General features: G+C 36.7%; 1 protein-coding gene and 1 pseudogene across 1 annotated transcript; both read right to left on the bottom strand.

Annotated features, from left to right (window-relative positions):
• Window positions 1-7225: 7225 nt before the first annotated feature.
• On the bottom strand, window positions 7226-15253 carry LOC107133589 (putative gustatory receptor clone PTE01). Its single transcript, XM_048796947.1, is given in 2 exon segments — window positions 7226-7422; window positions 14595-15253. Coding segments are annotated over 2 exon segments (843 nt in total). The 3' UTR covers window positions 7226-7238.
• Window positions 15254-20292: 5039 nt separating this feature from the next.
• On the bottom strand, window positions 20293-22058 carry LOC107133592 (annotated as a pseudogene).
• Window positions 22059-22568: the final 510 nt, after the last annotated feature.

Below are 22568 nucleotides of genomic sequence, written 5' to 3'. Positions count from 1 at the left end.
AGTTCTTAAGAAATTATATAGAAGTAGTTGACCATATCATTATAAAACATACATGTGTAAAACCTATAGCCAACAGCATACTAAATGGGAAAAAAACTAAAAACATTTCCTCTAAAATTAGGAATGAGATAAGGATGTCCACACTTACTACTTCCTATTTGATATGGTTAAGACATGAGGTGTCCCCCCCAAAAGATCATGTGTGAGAAAATACAAGAAAGTTTAGAGGCCAAATTATTGGGTTATGAGAGCCTTAACCTAACCACTAATATGGACTAATTGGATACTAACTATAGACAGGAAGGGTGTGGCTGAAGGAGGTAGGTCACTGGGGTGTACCTCTGGGGTACATATTTTGTCCCTGGTGAGCAGAATTCTCTCTGTTTCCTGGGGCCATGCCCAGAACTGCCTTCTTCTGCCACACCCTTCCACCATGATGTTCTACCTCACCTCAAGCCCAAAGCAATGGAGTTGGCCATGTATGGACTAAGACCTCTGAACCCATGAGTGCCAAATAAACTTTCCCTCCTCTAAAAATGTTCTCATGAGATCTTGGTCACAGTAGTGAAAAGCTAACTGAAACACTATTCAGTATAGTACTTGAACTTTAGCCAGAGAAAATAGGAAAGATAGAGAAATAAAATGGATACTAGTAGGAAAGGGAAAAATCAAACTATACTTCTTTTTAGATGATATGATCTTATATTTAGGATATCCTAAAGACTACACTCGAAGACTTTTAGAGCTTATAAACAAATTCAGCAAAATAACAGGATACAAAACCAACATTCAAAAATTTATAGTTTTTCTATACACCAATAACAAATCTGCTGAGAAATAAATCAGCAAAATGATTCTATTTGCAATGACTTCAAAAAAAATAAAATAAAATACCTAAGAATAAATTGAACTGAAGAAGTGAAAAGACCTGTACAGTGAAAATTATATAACACTGAAGAAAGAGATTAAAGAAGACACTAGATGATTGTTAGTCCTCCCATGTTCATGGATAGGCAGAATTAATATTGTTAAAATTGCCATATTAACCAAAAGTGATCTACAGATTCAATACAATCTCCATAAAAATACAAATGACATTTTATCAGAAAAAAAACAATCCTAAAATCCATATGGAAATACAGAAAGATCCCAAATAGCCATGGTAATCCTGAGCAAAAAGAGCAATGCTAAAAGCATCACAATATTCGATTTCAAAATACACATAGCAACAAAAACTGCATGGTACTGACATAAAAACAGACACATAAATCAATGGAATAGAATAGTGGACCCAGAGACAAACCCCTAACAATATAGTCATCTGATCCTTGACAATGGCACCAAAAACATACCTTGAAGAAAAGACAGACTCTTCAACAAGATGCTGGGAAAACTGGATATACATATGTAGAAGAATGAAACTTGAATCCCTATCTCTCACACTATATAAAAAGTTAACTCAGAATTAATAAAAGACCTAACTATGTACCCAAAGTGCAAATGTTAGAAAAAAGAAACTCAGGGTAAATGTCAAGATATTGGCATAAGCAATGAGTTCCTGATAATTTAGAAAATAATAAGAAAAATCAACAAATGGGACTGTTTCAAATTAAAAAGTTTCTACATAGCAAAGGAACCAATAGAGTGAAGAGATAGGCTATAGAATGGGAGAAACATTTTATGGGCTACTCTTCCAAAAGGGATTAACATACATATTATATAAAGAACTCAAAAAACTTAATATCAAAAACAGAAACAACCCAATAAATAAATTGGCAAATGAAATGTACACATACTTCTCAATGGAAAAAGTATGTATAGCCAAAATTACATGAAAAAAATGTTCAACACCTTTAGCCATGAGGGAAATATAAATTACAACTACACTAAGATTTCATCTCATCCCAGTCAGAATAGTTATCACCAAAAATACCAAAAAAAAAAAAAAAATGCTGACTAGTACATGAGGATAAAAGTAACCGCTATACACAGTTTTGGGAATGTAAATTAGTTCAGCTACTATGGAAATCAGTATGGAATTTCCTCAAAAAACTAAAAATAGAAATACCATGTAATCCATCTATAAGATTTGGGGCATATAACCAAAGAAATTAAAGTCAGCATACTGTAAAGACACCTGCATACCCATATATGTTATGGCACAACTCATAATATCCAATTTATGGGATGAGCCTAAGGGCCTATCATCAGATGACTGGATTAAGAAAATGTGGCATATATACAGAATAAAGTATTATTCAGCAATAAAAAAGAATAAAATCATGTTTTTTCAGGAAAATTGATGAAAATGTAGATCATAATGTTAAGTGAAATAAGCCAGACTCAGAAAGGCAAGGGGTACATGTTTCCCTCCTAGGTGGAACAAAGGGTGGAGGACATATGAAAGTAACAGAGGGATCACTAGAGAAAAGGGAGAGGGAGGAGTGTAAGGGAGGTTAATGAGGAGGTGGGTATGATCAAAGTATGTTATTTGCATAAATAAACCCCAAAAGAATATGTGTATATGCCACAATGTAGCCATTTATTCTACATAATTAAATGTACTAATAAAAATAGAAAAGAATGTATGCCTAAAAAAGAGAATATTTAATTTTTTAAATATTTTGTTTGCTTTCGGTGGACAAAACATCTTTATTTTATTTTTATGTGGTGCTGAGGATCGAAGCCAGTGTCCCATGCATGCCAGTTGAGTGCGCTACCACTTGAGCCACATCCCCAGCCCCTAATATTACTATTAATTCACCTTTCTCTTCCCCAAGTCCAATACAAGTTTCAAGACAAAAAAAATGGAAAATATTTCTTATTTCTGTGAATAACGCACACCTCTTTTTTAAAGTTCAAAAATTTAGCAACATTTGTTTCACACCTAAAATTTTATATTGATTTGATAACAGTGTGGCAAATTTGAATTCTGGGCATCTCTGCATGATTACATTCTTCTACACACCTATCCCACAAAGGCAACCACTGTCATGGAATTGATAGGTAGATTTTCCTGTCAGTGTTTCCATGTCACTATTGATTCATGTATTAATGGGTACAGTAAAAATAATCTACCATATGATTTAGTTGATCTAGCTGTTTCACTTCTTTATTCAAAGGAAAGAAAATAAACCCATAAAGGAAGAAATCATCATACCAAATATATACACTCATGCCCATGTTTATTGCAGCACAACTCTCAATAGCTAAGATACAGAATTACCCTAGGTAACAGATGAATAGATAAAGAAAACATGGTACATAAATCCACAGTGGAATATTATTCTACCATAAAAAAAGAATAAAATCCAGTCATTTGAAGCAGAGTGGATGGAAAGGAGGACATTATGCTATGTGAAAGAAGCCAGACAGAGAAAGACAAAATACCACATGATCTCCATCTTATGTAGAAGCTTAAAAAAAGTCAACCTGCAATTATAATAGTGATTACTAGACATTGAGGAAATTGAGAGGGTTGGGGTCAGGGTGATTAGAATTGATTAGTGGATTAGTGCACACTGTATGCCTGTAAGGAAATATCATACTGAATCTCATTAATGTGTACAATTATTATGCATTAATTAAAATTTGTTTCTTAAAAACTTACCTAAGAAGTACCTAAAGCTCATCTAAGTAGTCTACAGCACAAAATCTATTGCCCCTGAAATATACTAATTTACATCAACATGTGGTGATGTAAGACATACATCAACTTCAAATGCTTTAACAGGTACATGGCATTACCTGAAGGATAGACACTATTTGTCAGTTTATTAATACAATAATCATTTCAAAATTCTTGTACCTCTGTTCATATCAAACAAGTGAGAGTTTTCAAATACTGTGTGGGTAAAGGATAGTTGTTTGAATTACAACAGTTGATGCATGCTCAATTTTATTTCTGATCACCTATATTGTCATAATAAATGATCACTCATTCTCAACTACATCCTTATTGTATACCATAAAAATATTTATAGAGTATATTAATGATCCTTTCATGATAAACCATGAAGAAATTTCATCTTCTATGGGGAATATTACCACATGCTTCCAGTAGAAGAGACAGTGCTCTGGAATGAGAATTAGGACATCCACATTTAAGTCTTGTATTATTGACCTGCTACTACACAGAATGTGTGTAAATCTCACCACCTCTCTGATTACTGGAAATAGAGTAACACCCATCTCTACAACATGAGTGGCACATAAGGCAAGTTTGGAGCTTAATTAATAGTTGGTCAATATAGATTTTTCTTAAATAAAACATACACCTAGGCACAGGGGTGCACACCTATAGTCTCAATCACTTGGGAAGTCTAGGCAGGAGAATCACAAGTTCAAGTCCAGCCTTAGCAACTTGGAAAGACTATGTCTCAAAATTTAAAAAAAATAAAATTAAAAGGGCTAGGTACTCAGTAGAGAGTGCCTCTGGATTCAATCCTCGGTACCTCAAAAGCAAATAGATACATAGATAGATAGATACATAGATAGATAGATAGATAGATAGAATTCAGGGAAAGGAGGGAGGATGGGAAAAGAGAGGAATGGTGGAATGAAAATGATCAAACTATGCTATGTACATATAGGAATGTTCTACAGTGAAGTTTATCTTTATGTATATCTATAAAATACTAATTGAAAAAAGAAACTATAAATAAATACAATAAAGACCAGTAGAGTAGAGAAGAGGAATGGGGGAGGTAGGAGGAAAGAAAAAGGGAAGTAATGGGGACTGAAGTAGAGCACATTATAATCCATGCTTATATGATTGTGTCAAAATGATCTCCAATATTACACATATATATCTAATACACTAATAAAATAAAATAAAAAATCAAGCAGTCATTATGAAAAGAGCAAGTTTATTGATGAATACAATTGTCAAAAGGGACTGGAGCAACTAAACAGACACTTCACAGAAGAAATACAGTCAATAAATATATGGAAAAATGTTCAACATCTCTAGCAATTAGAGAAATGCAAATCAAAACTACATTGAGATTCCATCTCACTCCAGTCAGAATGGCAATCATCAGGAATACAAGAAACAATAAATGTTGGCAAGGATGTGGGGAAAAAAGGTACACTCCCACATTGTTGGTGGGACTGAAAATTGGTCCACCACTTTGGAAAGCAGTATGGAGTTTCCTCAGAAAACTTGCAATGGAACCACCATTTGATCCAACTATACCACTCCTCAGTTTATACCCAAGGGACTTAGAATCAGCATACTACAGTAATGCAGCCACATCAACATTTATAGCAGCTCCATCTACAATAGCTAAACTATGAATCAACCTAGATGCCCTTCAACAGATGAATGGATAAAGAAAATGTGGTATATATACACAATGGAATATTATTCTGCCTTAAAGAAGAATGAAATTACGGCATTTGCGGGTAAATGGATGGAACTGGAAAATATCATGATAAGCAAAATAAGTCAATCCCAAAGAACAAAAGGCTGAATGTTTTCTCTGATATACAAATGCTAATTCACAATAAGGTGCAGGGGGCACAATAGTGGTATTTTAGACTAAACAAAGGGAAGTGTAGGGAGGGGAGCGGACATGGTGGGTAGTAATGATAGTTGAATGAATTGGACATTATTACCCTCGGTGCATATATGATTACATGACCTGTGTAACTCTATATCATGTACAACCAGACAAATTAGAAGTTATACTCCATTTAAGTATGATGTATCAAAATTCTACTGTTATGTATAACTAATTAGAACAAATAAATTTAAAAATATATAAAATGAATAGGCTTAAAGTACACACAAAAAAAGTAACTGGAGCCAGAATTATGTGAAACTCTAAAATGTCTCTCAGTTCAAAAAATAAAATGTACCTGATCCCTTCACCCCTTCACTTTCTGCTTGATTTGTTTTATATCCCATGAAGATTTCTTCAATGGTTCTTCAGTAACTGAATGTTACCAGTACAATTAAGTGGGATCACAGGCACTGTGTCTCAAATTCTATGGGATATTCCTGAAAGGGAGGAAAGTATAGACAGTCTGGAAAGTGCTCAGTGTACAGAAGCCACAGTGATTATGGCCACTGTTTGAACCGAGGAAGGGTATATTCAATGTTTAACAGAGATTTTTATGTTTGATGCCTTATCTGTGGCAAGTGAAGTATCAGTTCTTGGAAATCAGAAATAAAAGAACCAGTGTGGAAGGAAAGAAACAGTTTGAATGAGATTTCTGGGACTCCATGACAACCACAACATAAATGTTGCAGTCCTCTCAGTTGAAATTTTATGTATTTGTATCCTGCCACCTGACCACACAAACTGCCATTTTTGTCCTGATGATGATTAATAAACAGTCTGCCCCTGGCTGTCTCCTCTATGCATTCTCTCTCTCTCTCTCAGCACTTTACTGGGTTAAGCAGTGTCTCTGTGTTTCAAAGACTGCAGGTACCATGTCCCTTGGCTGTATGATGCCCAATGAAGGTTCAGGCTCCATCCACAGGGTTGATATTATCAGTGTCACAAAAGACTTTCATAATGCAGACAACTAAGAGAGAAGGCGCAGGCATGGAATTCATGGGACTGGAGCCATCAGACCAAAAGTCCCAAAGCATAGACTCATTATTGAATATTATATACCCCTAGAGGCTCAATGCACAGAGTTCATCTTTACCAAGTTTGGCCTAAATTATCCTAATAATTAAGGACTTGCTAATATTAGTGGAGGAAAAAGAAGAATAAGAAGAATAAGAATAAGAAGAAGAAGAAGAAGAAGAAGAAGAAGAAGAAGAGAATCAATGACCATGAAAGAATTTGGACTCCTCTACTAATGAGTAATTTCATGCATAATATTTATTCATTTCTTTCATTTCATTTTTTTCAAATACCAGTGTGCCTTTTATTATCATTGTTTGTAACTGTCAAATATACAGAACAAAAAATTGACCATTTTAACCACTGTTAACTATCCAGTTCAGTGGCATGAATTACACTCATGTGGTTGTGCAACAATCACTACCATCCATCTCCAGAAATTTCTCATCTTCACAAACTGAAAATGTACCCATTTTAAAATCTCCCCTTCCTGTTTCCCACCAATTGTAGCAACTACTATTCTATTATGAAATGTGATAATTAGTCATTAAACTATAAAAATTTATATATCCAAGGAGGTAGAATCTACAGATCTAGATATTTGGCTTTGTTGCCTTTTCCGAATAAGATTCCAAATGGATGTCAGAGGTCCTGAGATTAGACTGATCTGCTGCGAATCCTCCTCAGTGAGCTTTTAATGTCCCTGTTCCTCAGGCTGTAGATGAAGGGATACAGCTTAGGGCTGACCACAGTGTACATCATTGAGGCCACTGTGTTGTTTTGGGGGGACTGTGACACAGCTGATCCAAGGTACACTACAATGCCTGTCCCATAAAATAAGCTGCTGAGTGCCACAGAAGATCAGAATGGCCCCTGGCATTTTGCCAATAGTATTGGTTGAGAGGTGAGCCATTAAGATGATGACTTTTGAGTTCTTGCGGAATTCCCGTTGAGTTCCAGTTGAGCTCTCTCAGGGATTCCTGGAGAGTTCGCATTGGTTGGGGAAGCGCTGGAGGAGGGATTTCCGGTTGGTGGTTCCTGGAGGAGCCACGTGGATGGCGTTCAGGAGAGTTTCCGGGAGCATGTGTGGAGTGTGCTGGTGGAGTTCAGAAATAAATTTTGTTCCTGCTTCAGTGGCTCTTGATTTGTGCCCAGCCAGACTGCGGCATTTGGCAACCCATACGGGGAACTCTTAAAGCTCGGAGGTAAGTGAAATTGCTCACCCCTCAGGGAAGGCGAGAGAATGGGTGACCATTTCAAAAAAAAATGTGTTCTTGTTTTGATTTGTTTTGTTTTTGTTTCAAGCTGCCTATCCCTAGAACTTTCTCAGGCAAACTGGGAAAAATGGTTGGCTCAAGGTTTGAAGTTGTTCGCCCCTGAGGAAGAGATAGAAATAGACCACAAATGCACATGTCAAGAAAATAGGAAAATTGATACAATGATTTTTTGTTCCGTTTTTGTTTCATTCTGTTTCAGTTTTGTTTTGTGTTATCTTGTTGGGTTGCATTATTTTATAGTAGATTAGTAAAAAACAAACTGAAAGAGTATTAAGTAAATTGTTAGAGGTTCAGACCATGGAGAAAGACACTTTAGATCAAGCAAAAAAGAAGATCTCTCGAGCTAGTCAGACGGAGGAAGAAAATTTAAAGGAAAAGGGGCTATTAGGGAAAAAGCTACAACAGGAGGCTGCTACTAACACTGTTCTATCACCAGAAGGCGTAATTCAACCAACAGGTCCACCTATGGAGACAGCTGAATGTCCCTCAAACCCATAGTTGATAGATGGGATCCTGAGGCATGACCTCAAAGATTAGCATGCCCTGTACTTGAGCAGGCTGGAGGGCAGTGAATTCACCATGCTTTAGATTTCAAAACAGTGAAGCAGTTAAAGGAGGCTGTAACAACATATGGTCCCCAAGCACCCTTCACTATAAGCATGGTCGAATCCATTACCAATTTGGACTTGACGCCAGCAGACTGGGATAGCATGTGTAGATTTGTGCTAAATGGAGGACAATATTTGTTATGGAAGGTTGCCAATGAGGAATTTTGCATGGACATGGCTAGGCAAAATGCAGCATCTGGTTACCCTCAAAGAAATCTAGATATGTTGTTAGGAAAAGGACCTTATGAGGGTCAATGGCAACAACTGAGTATGATCCCGCTATATATTCACAAATTGCTGCAGATGCAGTTAGGGCACGGAGGACTTTACAAGGACCTGGAGATTTACAAGGTCAATTATCTAAGATAATACCTGGAGCTAATGAACCTTATGCTGAATTTGTAGATAGGCTTATTCAAACAGCTTCCAGAGTTTTTGGGGATACAGAACAAGCAATGCCATTACTAAAACACCTGGCTTATGAGCAAGCGAATCGTTGGTGCAGAGATATCATTAGACCATGGAAACATGAAGATTTAAACACATATATTAAATTATGTAGAGACATTAATGAACAAGGGCAAGTCTTGGCAGCTGCAGTAAAACAGGCTTTAGATGCAAGGCCAAAAACATGCTACAATTGTGAACAAACAGGACATTTTTAAAGGAATTGCCCCATAGGAAGAGGGTTTAACAAAACTAGGTATCAAAGGGGTAGAATACCAGGTATTTGCCCACAATGCCATAGAGGGAGACATTGGGCTAATGAATGCCATTCTCAAACCACCATAGAAGTTACTACATTATCAAAAAACGGACAAGGACCAGGTGTTTACCGACAATATCATGGAGAAAGGCATCGGGCTCCATTGCCAAAAAAATGGACAGGGGGGCCCAATGCTCCAGGGCCCAAAACCACAAATATACGGGGCACTGGAGGAACCCAGAAACACCATCATGGTGGTGCCCAGGTCACATTATCCATCAGATCTCTCATCAGACGAACCAGAGGGAGTGCAGGGTTGGACATCTGTGCCTCCACCAGAGCAGTACTAACTTCAGAGATTGGAGTTCAAATAATTCCCACATGAGTAAAAGGACCTATTCCCCAAGGAACACTAGGCTTATTGTTAGGACACAGTTCTTCTACTCTAAATGGACTTATGATAAGTCCTGGGGTAATTGATCCCAATTATGAAGGTGAAATAAAAATTATAGTTAGTTCTCCAAAGGGTATATCAGTAATTTCACCAGGAGATAGAATAGCACAATTATTAATAATAGCCAGCCTACATGATTAATTTTCCAGTAGTACTATAGAATGAGGTTCCAGGGGATTAGGCTCCCCAGGTGTAGGTTGGGCTATGCTGTCTTTAAATTTAGATTCTCACCCAATGCTAAAACTAAATATTCAAGGACATGAATTTAATGGGCTACTTGATACAGATGCAGACCTTAGCATCATCTCTCATCAAGAATGGCCGAAACATTGGCCATTACAACAAGCCACTCAAACGCTTCAAGGCCTAGGAGTGGCGACTAATCCCCATAGAAGTGCAATGGTATTAGATTGGAAGGATCCTGAAGGATATGAAGGAACTATACAGCCATATGTATTGGTTCATATAAATTTATGGGGATGAGATGTCCTAGATCAATTAGGTTTGACATTAACAAATAACAACAATCCAAATGTGCCAACTATTAGGGCTAGACAAGGTTTTAGGAATGAAAAAAGATTAGGAGAACAAGAACAAGATATAGCAGCACCAATTCAAATAGATCAAGGAATAAATAGACATGGATTGGGTTTTCAGAAGGGGTCAGTGAGACAATAAAAATTACTTAGAAATCAGAAAGAACAGTATGCTTTCCTCAGTGGCCCCTGACTAAAGAAAAGATAAAAGCAGCCCATGACCTGGTCAAACAACAATTAGCTAAGGGACATATTCAACCTTCCACATCTCCCCATAATACTCCCATTTTTGTCATTAAAAAGAAATCTGGAAAATGGAGATTATTGCAAGATTTAAGAGCCATTAATAATGAGATGGTTATTATGGGACCTGCTCAATCAGGGATTCCTCAATTGTCTGCTTTGCCAAAAACCTGGTATGTTTTAGCTATAGATATTAAAGATTGTTTTTTTTTCAATTCCAATTCATCCTGAGGATAGTCCATGTTTTGCACTTACTATCCCTGAACTGAATCATGAAGGTCCTGATCTGAGATATGAATGGAAAATACTCACTCAAGGGATGGCTAACAGCCCAACTATGTGTCAAATTTATGTTAACAAAGCAATCCAGCCACTTATAAAGCAAAATCCTGAACTACAAATATTTCACTATATGGATGATGTATTTTTAGCACACAAAGATAAAAATACATTGCTAGAATGTTATGCCACACAAATTTATTAAAAAATTATAATCTAGAGATAGCAATAGATAAAGTACAATTAAATTTTCCAATTAATTATTTAGGAGTTCTATTATCCTCAACCATGATCCATTCACCAAAAATTCAAATACGAGTAGATCAACTCAAATCACTTAATGACTTTCAAAAGTTATTAGGAGACATAAATTGGATAAGGCCTTATCTAGGCATACAAACAGGAGAGTTGGGACCTTTATTTGATATCCTAAAAGGTCCATCAGATCCAAATTCACCCCGAATGTTAACGCCTGAAGCAAGAAAGGCATTAAAAATCATTGAAACATATATGGAAAATATGCATTTGGATAGAATTGATATAAGTTTGCCTTTATTATTTATTGTACTACCAACAAAAAATATTCCTACAGGAGTATTTTGGCAAGAAGGTCCATTATTATGGATACATTTATCTTATTCTCCTAACACTATTCTTACTAGGTATCCTGAGGCTGTAGGACAATTAATACTCAAAGGAATAAAAGCAGCAAAGGGAGTGTTTGGAATTTCTCCCAATAAAATTATTACTCCATATACTATGAATCAAATTGATGAGTTAGCTAATGAGTTAAATACTTGGGCAATAATCATGTGCAAATCTAATGTTTCATTAACCACTTACCATCTAATCCTTTGTTGTCTTTTTGGTCTTCGCATCCTGTAGTTTTTTTTTCCAAAAATGACAAGAAAAACACCTATCATGAATGCTCCAAATATATTCACTGATGGGTCAAATAATGGTATAGCAGCAGTAGTTACCCCTGATCAAACTTTTACATTTTTAATACCAAAACAATCAGCTCAAAATGTAGAGCTTAATGCAGTTTTACAAGCTTTTGTGATGTTTAAAGATTCTGTATTTAATTTATTTTCTGATAGTCAGTATATAGTTAATGCTATAGTATCCCTTGAAGATGCTGGTAGGATTTCTCCTTCCTCTACTGTTTTCTCTTTGTTTTCCACTATACAAAGTCTAATCTTGGACATAAAAGATCCATTCTTTATAGGAAATATCAGGGCACATACAGGATTGCCTGGAGCCCTTAGTTTGGGCAATGATTTAGCAGAAAAAACTACACATGACATACGTATTTTCTCTACACTAGAAGAAGCTTCAAATTTTCATAAAAGCTTCCATGTCAATGCTAATAATTTACAGAAGCATTTTAAAATAACTAAGGAACAAGCTAGACAAATAATAAAACAATGTCAAAATTGTGTGACCTTTTTACCACAAGTTAATCTTGGAGTCAATCCTAGAGGACTGTTACCTAACCATATTTGGCAGATGGACATCACACACTTGCCAGAATTTGGAAAATTAAAATATTTGCGTGTTACAGTTGATACTTCTTCCGGATTTTTGATGGGCTCCCTTCATGCCGGAGAAAAAACTAAAGATATTATAGCTCATTGCTTACAAAATTTTGCCACTGTGGGCGTTCCAAAACAGTTAAAAACAGATAATGCCCCTGGCTATACCTCTACCTCTTTTAAACAATTTTGCTCATAATTTGGCATTACTCACATAACAGGAATTCCATACAATCCACAGGGACAAGGCATAGTTGAAAGAGCTAATCAAACTATTAAAATGTACTTATTAAAGCAAAAGGAGGGAATTGGGAAGGGGTATATATCCCCCAAAGATAAACTTAAAATAACCCTTTTTACTCTAAACTTTTTAAATTTGGATTCATCAGGGCTTAGTGCTACGGAAAGACATATGTATCCAAAAACTGTACATAAGCCTAAGGTAATTTGGAAGGATATTCTAACAGGACAATGGAAAGGTACTGACCCAGTGATTGTGTAGAGTCAGGGTTCTGTTTGTGTGTTTCCACAGGGAGAACAGCAGCCGATTTGGATTCCAGAGAGACTAACCAAAACGATTTCTACAGACCAAAAAGAAGATGATTTGACTCAAATCCATAACATTGAATATCCAGAACTCCAGCTTGGTGACAGTGATTCTCCCACACCTTTAGGCTAATGAATAATGAACACCATTAAGGCCTATTTCAAATGTAAAAAACCTTGTGGCTTGCTTGTGGGAATACCTTCAGACCCATTATGCAAGTTACAGGAAAAAGGATGGGATATCCAAATACGAGTCAAACCCAGGTGGTAACCAGGATGCTTTTTTCAATATCTATTTTATTATTGCCTTTTCCCACATCATGAAGTTTTATTTTATTTTTTGAGCTCATACAGACCTAGGTTAATGTTTTTCTGATCAGTTCTATTTTTTGACTGTGGAGTTTTTAAACATTGCAATGGAGATTTCACCTGTGTAAAGCTACAAGGCCTTTACTTTTGTCTTATATGTTGTATGTTATGTGTGCACATTTCTGTTTTGTGTTGTATGTCTGTATGTCCATATGTCCATATATATGAGGAGCGCTCATGAAAAAATGGATCCAAATATTTTTTTATTCACATGATTTAAATGGTTTAATTTAAATTGGGTAAACAGCTCTTGAGGATTGTTTTAATATGTAAACAAAAAAGGAAGTTAACAGATCTGTTTGTTTACTTTCACCTTTCCTTTTTATTATATTTAATAATTCTGTTCAGGATAATGTAAATTGTTCAGAAAATTATTTTCTTAGTACCTGTTGGAATGTTACATAATTTCTTTTTAGCCATCATTGCCAGAATTCCTATCTTCCTCTCAGTGCCGGTGAAGACAAAGATAAAACCAAACTACAGCTTCTTCAATAGCTATCACAGTAAACTGTATAAACTGATGCATCAATGGATAATAACTCAACAAGTAATGCTCATTCAAGGAGTTGATTTACTTTAGGAGGAAATGGACATATTGATGGATTCCTCTGCTTTGAACTGCTTGCAGAACTTGCTTGGACTATGTATCACTTATATGCACTGTGAACTATCTGTTGGTGCAGTGAATTGTGGTAGTGCTGGAATATCTTTGCTGATGGTGTCATCGGTGGTACAGTTTTTCCAAAGGAGCTGTCATTTGGCTTGGTGTTGTGGCGTTCTGCCTTCTCCTCCCTTCTGCTACTGATGGTCTAAAATTTGGGGGTCAACAGATGTGAGGCAAAGAACCTCACCCCCCCACTGGCACCAAGGCCAAATTTGGGGGCCAACAGAGGTGAGACAAAGAACCTCACCCCCCCCCCACTGGCGCATAGGCCTATCCACAAGTATGGCTGTATGCTGGACCGGTAGTCAGTGATGGGTAAGATCCAATTGCAGTGGTACCAACCTAAGACAGGAGGCTGACGCCTTGAGGTCAGCTCATCCATTGACAGGTAAGGACCATATGTAGTATTAGACAACCTAACAGGCACAGTCCCTAAACCACATTGCTTGTTGTTTAATTAAACAGAAGGGGGGAGATGCTGAGAACCACAACAGAGTCGGAATGGCCCCTAGCATTTTGCCAATAGTATTGGTTGAGAGGCGAGCCATTAAGATGATGACTTTTGAGTTGGCACAGAGTTCCCATTGAGTTCTGGTTGAGCTCTCACAGGGATTCGTGAAGAGTTTGCATTGGTGGGAGAAGTGCCAGAGGAGGGATTTCCGGTTGGTGGTTCCTGGAGGAGCTGCATGGGTGGCATTCGGGAGAGTTCCCGGGAGCGTGTGAGGAGTGTGCTGGTGGAGTTCAGAAATAAAGTTTGTTCCTGCTTCAGTGGTTCATGATTTATGCCCAGCCAGACTGTGGCAATAAGCAAACAACTGACAGATGAGATCCACAGGTGGAGAAGGCTCTGTACTTCCCACCTGTTGATGGGATTCTCATAATAGAAGAAATAACTTTACAGTAAGAGAATAAAATTCCAGAGACAGAAAGAAAACCAGACATGGCACCAACAAAATGCATGACTATGTTATTGGCGAAAGTGCCAGAACAGGCCAGCTTAAGAACTTGAGAAGGATCACAGAAGAAATTGGAAATTTCTACATCCTTGAAGTGGGTAGATCACAAGGCAATCAAATTATGAAGTTGGGAGTCTAAAAGGCTAAATAAAAAAGTCACCAAATCTAAGAGGGCACAGAAGCGAGGGTTCATAATGACTGAATAGTGCAGGGGGTGATAGATGGCCACAAACTGATCATAGGCCATCACAGTCAGCAGCATACCTTCCATACATCCAAAATGATCAAAAAAGGACATCTGAGTCAGGCAGCCCACATAGGAGATGACTCTGCTGTGAGTTAGGATGTTCATAATCATCTTTGGGAACATGGTGGAGACGAAACCAATGTCAGCCAAGGACAGGTTAGAGAGGAAGAAGTACATGGGGGTGTGGAGGTGGGAGTCAGAGCTGACAGCCAGGATAATGAGCAGGTTCCAAAGTACTGTGACCAAGTACATGGATAGGAACAGTCAAGGAGAATGGGCTGCAGTCCAAGATAATCCGAGAGGTCCATGAGATGAAATTTTGAGACATGTGTTGGATTTTGTAGTTCTATGTTGTTTGGACAGCTTTTAAAATGAAAAGTTAGAGAAAATGAAATAAGTATGTCATCTAGTATTGTGTCTATATTTTGGACAAAGCAATATACAATATACAGACCTTATACCTCTTATACAGACCTCACATTTGACCATACACATTTGACCATAAATCCCATATCCTGGTTTTTTTTTTTTTGGTGTGTGTGTGTGTGTGTGTGTGTGAGAGAGAGAGAGAGAGAGAGAGAGAGAGAGAGAGAGAGAGAGAGAAAGAGAGAGAGATACCAGGGAATGAGCCCAGAGGAGTTTAACCACTGAGTCACATCCCCAGCTGTTTTGGTTTTTTTTTTTTATTTTTATTACAGACAGGGTCTCACTGAGTTGCTTAGGGCCTCACTAAGTTGCTGAGGCTGGGTTTGAACTCACAATTCTCCTGCTTCAGACTCCGAGTCACTGGGATTACAGGAGTACGCCACTCCACAAACACTTCATTTTTACATAAAATACAACCAACACTTTTTAGATTAAAAAAAAATGTTTACAGCAGCACAGTTCACAATAGCTAAGATATGGAGCCAATCTAGGTACCTTTCAACAGATGAATGGATAAAGAAATTACTCAGCCATAAGGAGAAGGACTTTATGACCTTTGCCAGTAAATGGATAGATCTGGGAACTATCATGTAAGTGAAATAAGCCAATCCCAAAAAAAACAAAGGTCGAATGATTTTGCTGATGTGTGGAAGCTAAACCACAATAAAGTCAGGGAGGAGAAGAGAAGTTTAATAGATTAGACAAAGGGGAATGAAAGTAAAGGAGGAGGGATAGGAATAGGAAATACAGTGCAATAAATCTAACATAATTTTCCTATGTATACATATGAAAATACCTAAGTGAATCCCACCATCATGTATACCCACAAGGATGGGGTCCTAATTAGAATAAGCTATATTCCATCCATCTTTAAATAATTATATCATAATGGATTATACTGTCATAACTAAAAAGAACCAATAAAAATAAATAAATAAATAGATAAATAAATAATAAAATGGAAAACAAAAATACCCTTCCTTCATTGAGGAAAAAAAATCATTCTAATTAAAGGTAATTGAAAAACAGTCAAACATAGATTATTTTATTCTAAGACAATGATATGAATTTCCTGGATGCAGAATATTTATAAAAACTCTGTGAGAGCTAAGACCATGTTATTGGAATTCAAAAAAAGTTGAAAGTTCATAATCACACTTTCATTTGCCAGTTATATTCATGGATTTCCATAATTCTTTCAGGTTAACATTTCATTCTTTCACAGAAAGAGGGTTTCATTCAAAAACATAGATTATCTTTTTAAAATCATTTTATAACCCTAACCTTGGCTTTAGTGGACTTCAAATTTTGATGAATATGCACACAATCATGAAGCATCACTGATCACACACTAGCGTACAGTGCATCTGTCAATAATTCAACAATAACAAATTTAAAAAACACTTCTGAAATGTTTTGTTATCTGTATCAACACCATACAAATATAAGGAAACATCTTATACATAAGAACACTTTTGCTATTTCTATTTTGGCAGGGTATTTTGTTTTTAGGTTTTGCTCTTTATTTTTTTTTTGTTGTTGTTGTTGTTATTTGGTTTTGCTTTGTTTATTTGTATTCCATAGTGTCCTCGTAATATCAGTTCTTTTTATCATAAATCCTATTATTTACAAATAAAGAATTTAACACCTCAATATATGTCTCCATCAGGTTTGAAACTCAGCCTTCTTAACCTAGTTAAAAGAATTTCATGCTAACACTTCCCATGAAGGCAAGATTCATTGTCTAGTACCATGAGGGAGAGGCCTACAGGAGCTAGAATTAGTGTAGGAGAAAAACAGAACTTTGAGAATTCCTGGACCCCATCCCAGAACCAAAACATAAACTTAGTCCTCTAAGCTGAAACTTTGCATATTGGTATCATTCCAACTGACATGTTGCCCCAGTGATGAGGAAACAATGATCCTAACAGTTCCTCCTTTTTTTTACCATCTCCCACAGAACTTATTGGGCAGTACTGCATTTCTGCTGGGGCATTACCAAAGAGTATGGATCCAGTGCTCCTCTCCTGCTTAGTGTGTGATGAAACCTCAGGCTCTGTACTCAGGACTTGAAAAAGGCTCAAATTTATGAAGATGCCAATGAAGACAGTAGACAATGCTGTGGAGCCACTACACTGGAACTGGCAAAATAAAGGGCTAGAAGCACAGGCTAATTAGTTCAGTTGTGCAACCTTGGAGGCTCAATGCACAAAGTGCCTAATTAGCTAATAGGTCCATGATAATTCAATCTCTGAGGACTTGTTAATATTAAAGGAAACAGAAAAAGAGAAAAGTAAAAGTACTTGGTCTGACTTCCAAGTTGTTGTATCTTTATGTAAAACTCAGACTACTTTTTATTCACTATAACAATCAAATATGGGATTTGGTATCTGTCAACTCATTGTATTAATCTGAAAATATATGGAGAATTAGGTTTCTTGTTCCAAGAATCTCACACTATTTTCATTCCTATATGTCTCTAAGGAAAACTTCATATTTCAATTCATTTTTTGCTTTTCTTGGTTAGGTACTTTACGTACTGAAGATATATGGGTTTTTTACTAGTCCAACTGAATCTTGGTTCTTTTTTCTCTAATGAAATTACATTGATACATTATTAAACCACTGATGTTTACATAAGTTTTTGATAACATACTGTATTTAAATACTCCAGGAGCAGGGCTTGGGCTGTAGTTCAGTGGCAGAGTGCTTGTCTAGCATGTATTTGATCATTAGAACCACATAAAACAAATAAAGATACCTGTCCATCTAGAACTACAAAAAAATTTAATAAAATTAAATAAATAAACAAATACTCCAGAAGCAGCAGGAGAAAATTATATTTTAATATTAATTTCTCTTTCTAACCAATTTAATTATTGTACATAATTAAAATGCCATGTAATATTTGGACTCAGGTATACATTATGTAATGTCAAATCATAGTGAACATACCTCTTCACACATCTGTCATTTCTTTATGGTGAAAACATTTAAAATTCTTTCCTGTAGCTTTAAAAAATTACAGTATATATTTTATTTGTTACTCTCAAACTAGAAAACTCTGTAATTAATCCTTCCCCATCACTCCCTCCTAATCTTCAAGGCCTCTGATAACTATCATGCTACTATCAACTTCTGAGACCACCTTTCTGAATGATATCAGGTGGTGCTTGTCTTCAGAGTCTGGCTTATTTATTGTCTTCCCCTTCCATCCATTTTGTCTCAAATGGTAGAATGGCATCCTTTTATGGCTGAATAGTATTCATCGTGTGTATGTCCAACATTTTCTGTATCCATTCATCCATTGATGGACAGTTAGGTTATTTCCATTCCTTGGCTAGTATGAATTGTGCTTCAGTAACCATGGGAATTCAGATGTCTCTTCAACAGATGTATTTCATTTCCTTTGGGTACATACACAGCAAATGGATTGCAGAATAATATGGTGGTTCTATTTTTAATTTTTTTAGGAAAACGTCTTGTGTTTTCCACAGTAGAAAGCCTGATGATTTCTTTCTATTCCCAGAAGTAACTTCCCATCAATTCTTCCATGTTCTCATTGCTGAAAGGGAGTCACTAGGTTCATGCCATACATCATGGAAGTCACACAAGGGCATAAAAACAAGGAGGTAAGGTCATTGGGAGTATCTTAGCCCCTGCCCACCTCATCTTCTATCAGAATATTGGGCTTGATACAAAGAAAAGTTTAATGCATACCTAATGGATATGGGACAAAGTATGCTGTTTAGCTGTACATTGATAAATTATAAAAGGAATAATTAAATTATTTTGAGGGGATCCCAAATGGCAGATATATAGAGATAGATATGATAGGAAGAAGCTGAGTATATTCAGGCATTTAGAATACCTGGTCTGTACAAAATGTATTACTAAACCAAAGTCATTTCATATTAGATGGAGGGATAAAATACTAGGGTTATAGCCAAGGATGAATTTACAGCACATGAAAAATGAAAACCAAAGACAGTTTTATTTGCATAGCAAAATGCTTATTTTCACTTCCCCCTCCCATGATCAGTATCCTTGAAAAAAAAAAGAAACACTAAAACTTTTTTTCATTATATATTGGATGTTCACTTGAGAGTTTTCTGACCATATACTTTTATACACTTTGAGACTTTTTTTCTAGAAAGGAAAGAGTTGATAAATGAACCCTTTATTCTATGAGTTAATATTGGACATACTATTGGTAGAGGAGAATAGATCCCATTATTCAGGATTTTTCAGAAGAACCATAAAAATTTTATTTTAACTCCATGTTTACAAAAAAATAGTGATTCATACATGAACTGGGTTTTCACTGGGCTTAATACATTAAAATGACATATTCCAACCCTACTCATGCATTACTTTCAAAGATACAGCACAACTGGAAATAGAGTTTTCATCACAGTGGACATTTCTAAAAAGCAAATGCCTATGGGTGCTCCTGAGCCCTCAAAACAATAATAATAGTAGTAAAAACAAAAGTAACCAACACCACAGTTCTCTAAGAATGGTTGTGTTCTACACATTGTGGAAAGATAATAAAAATATGTGGTGAGCCGCTTCTGCCGTTTATGCAAATTATGGTCGCCATTACAAGATGGCGCTGGCTCCGCTGTGGTCTGTGACAAACAACTCCTTATTTGGGAGAGTTGGCGCATGACTTTTCATCACCCTATGAGAAAGCTCCACGTGGCTGCTTTGCATTGGGGCTTGAGATGCTTTATTAAGGCTGGGAGGCGCATCCGAGAGAGGGAAGAAGAACTATCAAGGGCCTGAAATAAACTACTGAAAGAAGATTCCTGAGTGTTGCGTCTTCCTTGCGGGCAAGAAGTTGCGACAAAAATAGCCTTCTAGAGTTTCAATATGCTTCATAACATGGATTTTTGTCTCCCTTAGTTTGCTTGCTGCCTTCTTAGATCACTTGACTAGAAGCCTGTTTTCATTGCTTCTGTACTAATTGCTGTTGGTCTTTGTAGGCTACATGTTTTAAGCTTTTGTAAAGAACATTACAAGTTATTTGATGTAATTTAATTTTGTACTGAATGTTCTTCAAAGAATTTTATAAACAATACAACATTTTGAATGAGTCTTCAAATTCTCTTGTTGTTAAACAATATTGTTGCTTTTTCCAACTTTATCTATAAATGATCTAATTCCAGGTAAATTTAAGAGGGATCCAAGAACTGGCATTCTTCTAATAAAGCCAACAACACAGAAAAGAAGCCCCTGAACAAGTTAAAGAATCCATAAATTTCAAAGATCCTGCCTCTCAAATGCCAACCAATAAGAACTACAAATACACCACCAAGGAAAAATCCTGTAGCTTTCATTTTATGTTTTTGGAAGAAGAATCTGAATGTTCTTTCTAAACTGATTATAAAAGCCTAGCCAGTCACAAACAAAACATTTCCAATAGCCAGTAGTACTTTGTCAAAAAAAGAGAATCATTCCAAACAACAGGAAAAACTGTTAATCCCATTTCAATTTTCTGGGTGTCTGTTAAGGAGATCATGGTTGTAGTGGTAAGGGCAGTGGAGGCAGCAACTTGAAATGCCCAGTGTGGAAAGTTGAGTAGGGAGAAAAGAAGGCAGGAAGCATCCCAGGAGAGCTGTCACATCTTCAGGAAACATCCACTGTTCATAATTTTAAACCATACATTTCTCTCAAAAGTTGAGAAATTAGAGAACAGGGCATGGAGACACACACCTATAATCCCAGCAAAAATGGAGGCTAAGGCAGAATCACAAGTTTAAGGGTAGCCTCGGCAATTTAGTGAGGCCCTAGCAATTTAGCCAGAACCTGTCTCCAAATAAAAAGGGCTGGGGATGTCGCTCAGTGATTAAGCATCTCTGGGTTCAATCCCTGGTACCAGAAAAAAAAGAGTTGAGAAATTAATCTATGGAAGGTCTCATGGTCCTGGGAAGAAGTACCATATTGAATATGAATGTAAAAATATCTTAAGTTTCTCCTCTGAAACAGTGGATAATTTACTTGATGTTATATAAGGTAAAAGTGTGCCTATCTCTGCCCTACTGTATAAGACTTTGGATATATAGATAAATGACATTCAGTTTATGCTTTAAACTGCTTACGTTTAAAGAAGAATTCTCAATGACATTTCTTAAATTCCCTCTATGAACAGAGAATAAATTTCATAGGTCTCTGAGCAAAAATTTGCATTTTAGAGCCATTCAGTATAGCCATTCCAATGTCCTTGCTGATCCTCAATTTGAGAAAGCAATACTCCCAATAGTATCTCCAGCATCTCTGTGTGCCTCCCAACACTCACTCACTGAACTAGGCTTCCTTCCTAATGAGGTGGTCTTGCTAATAGTGCTACTGAAATTCATTCCCTCTTCACATCTAATGAGCAGTGAGAACTGAGGATCTTTCCTCATGAATGACAGGAGTCATTCCCCAGAAACAGAAAGGGGCCTCCTAATACAGATGACTCTGGAAAGAGACAGAGGTGTGATTTCCACTGAACCAGAACCAGCATTCTGAAAAGCTGAAAGAACAGGTTGATATTTCCTGTTGTATGGTCTTAAGCATGCTGTGTGATCAAGAGTGCTCTTGATGTTGTTCTGTAGGCACCACAAGATTATGGATCTACCCCTCTTCTTTCCAGCAAGTTACACAACCCATCAAACCACCATGTACTCATTCAAAATTTCCTGTCACATGTGAAGAAATAGCTCTGTATTTGGTATTTCAGCAGATACCACCATGTAGCTCCTTTCCATGTAGTATGGAAAAAATGACCCTAGTTTCTCTCCTACTAGAAGGATTCCTCCAATGATGAATTATTGGGACAGCAGAACAGCAGGGGTCTATATACAATTGAATCAATCCAGCATCATCTTAATGGCTCGACTCTCAACCATTACTTCTGGCAAAATGCCAGGCATCATCACTACTCAGCTGTGGCCCTCAACAGTCCCTCAAAGGCTTTGTCCCCAAAGTGATGCTGTGGAATGTGGTGAATAATTTAGGAGGTGGAACCTAGTTTAAGGAAGTAGGTCACTGGGAGTGAGTTGTATTTGAAGGGCATAAGATATTCTTGGTCACCTTCTCTCCTCTCCCTCTCTCTCTCTCTCTCTCTCTCTCTCTCTCTCTCTCTCTCTCTCTC

The sequence above is a fragment of the Marmota marmota genome, unplaced genomic scaffold (assembly GCF_001458135.2).
Source record: "Marmota marmota marmota unplaced genomic scaffold, marMar, whole genome shotgun sequence".
Taxonomy (NCBI): Eukaryota; Metazoa; Chordata; class Mammalia; order Rodentia; family Sciuridae; genus Marmota; species Marmota marmota.
The sequence above is the reverse complement of the archived record's forward strand: the minus strand, read 5'-3'. Positions and strand labels throughout refer to the sequence as shown.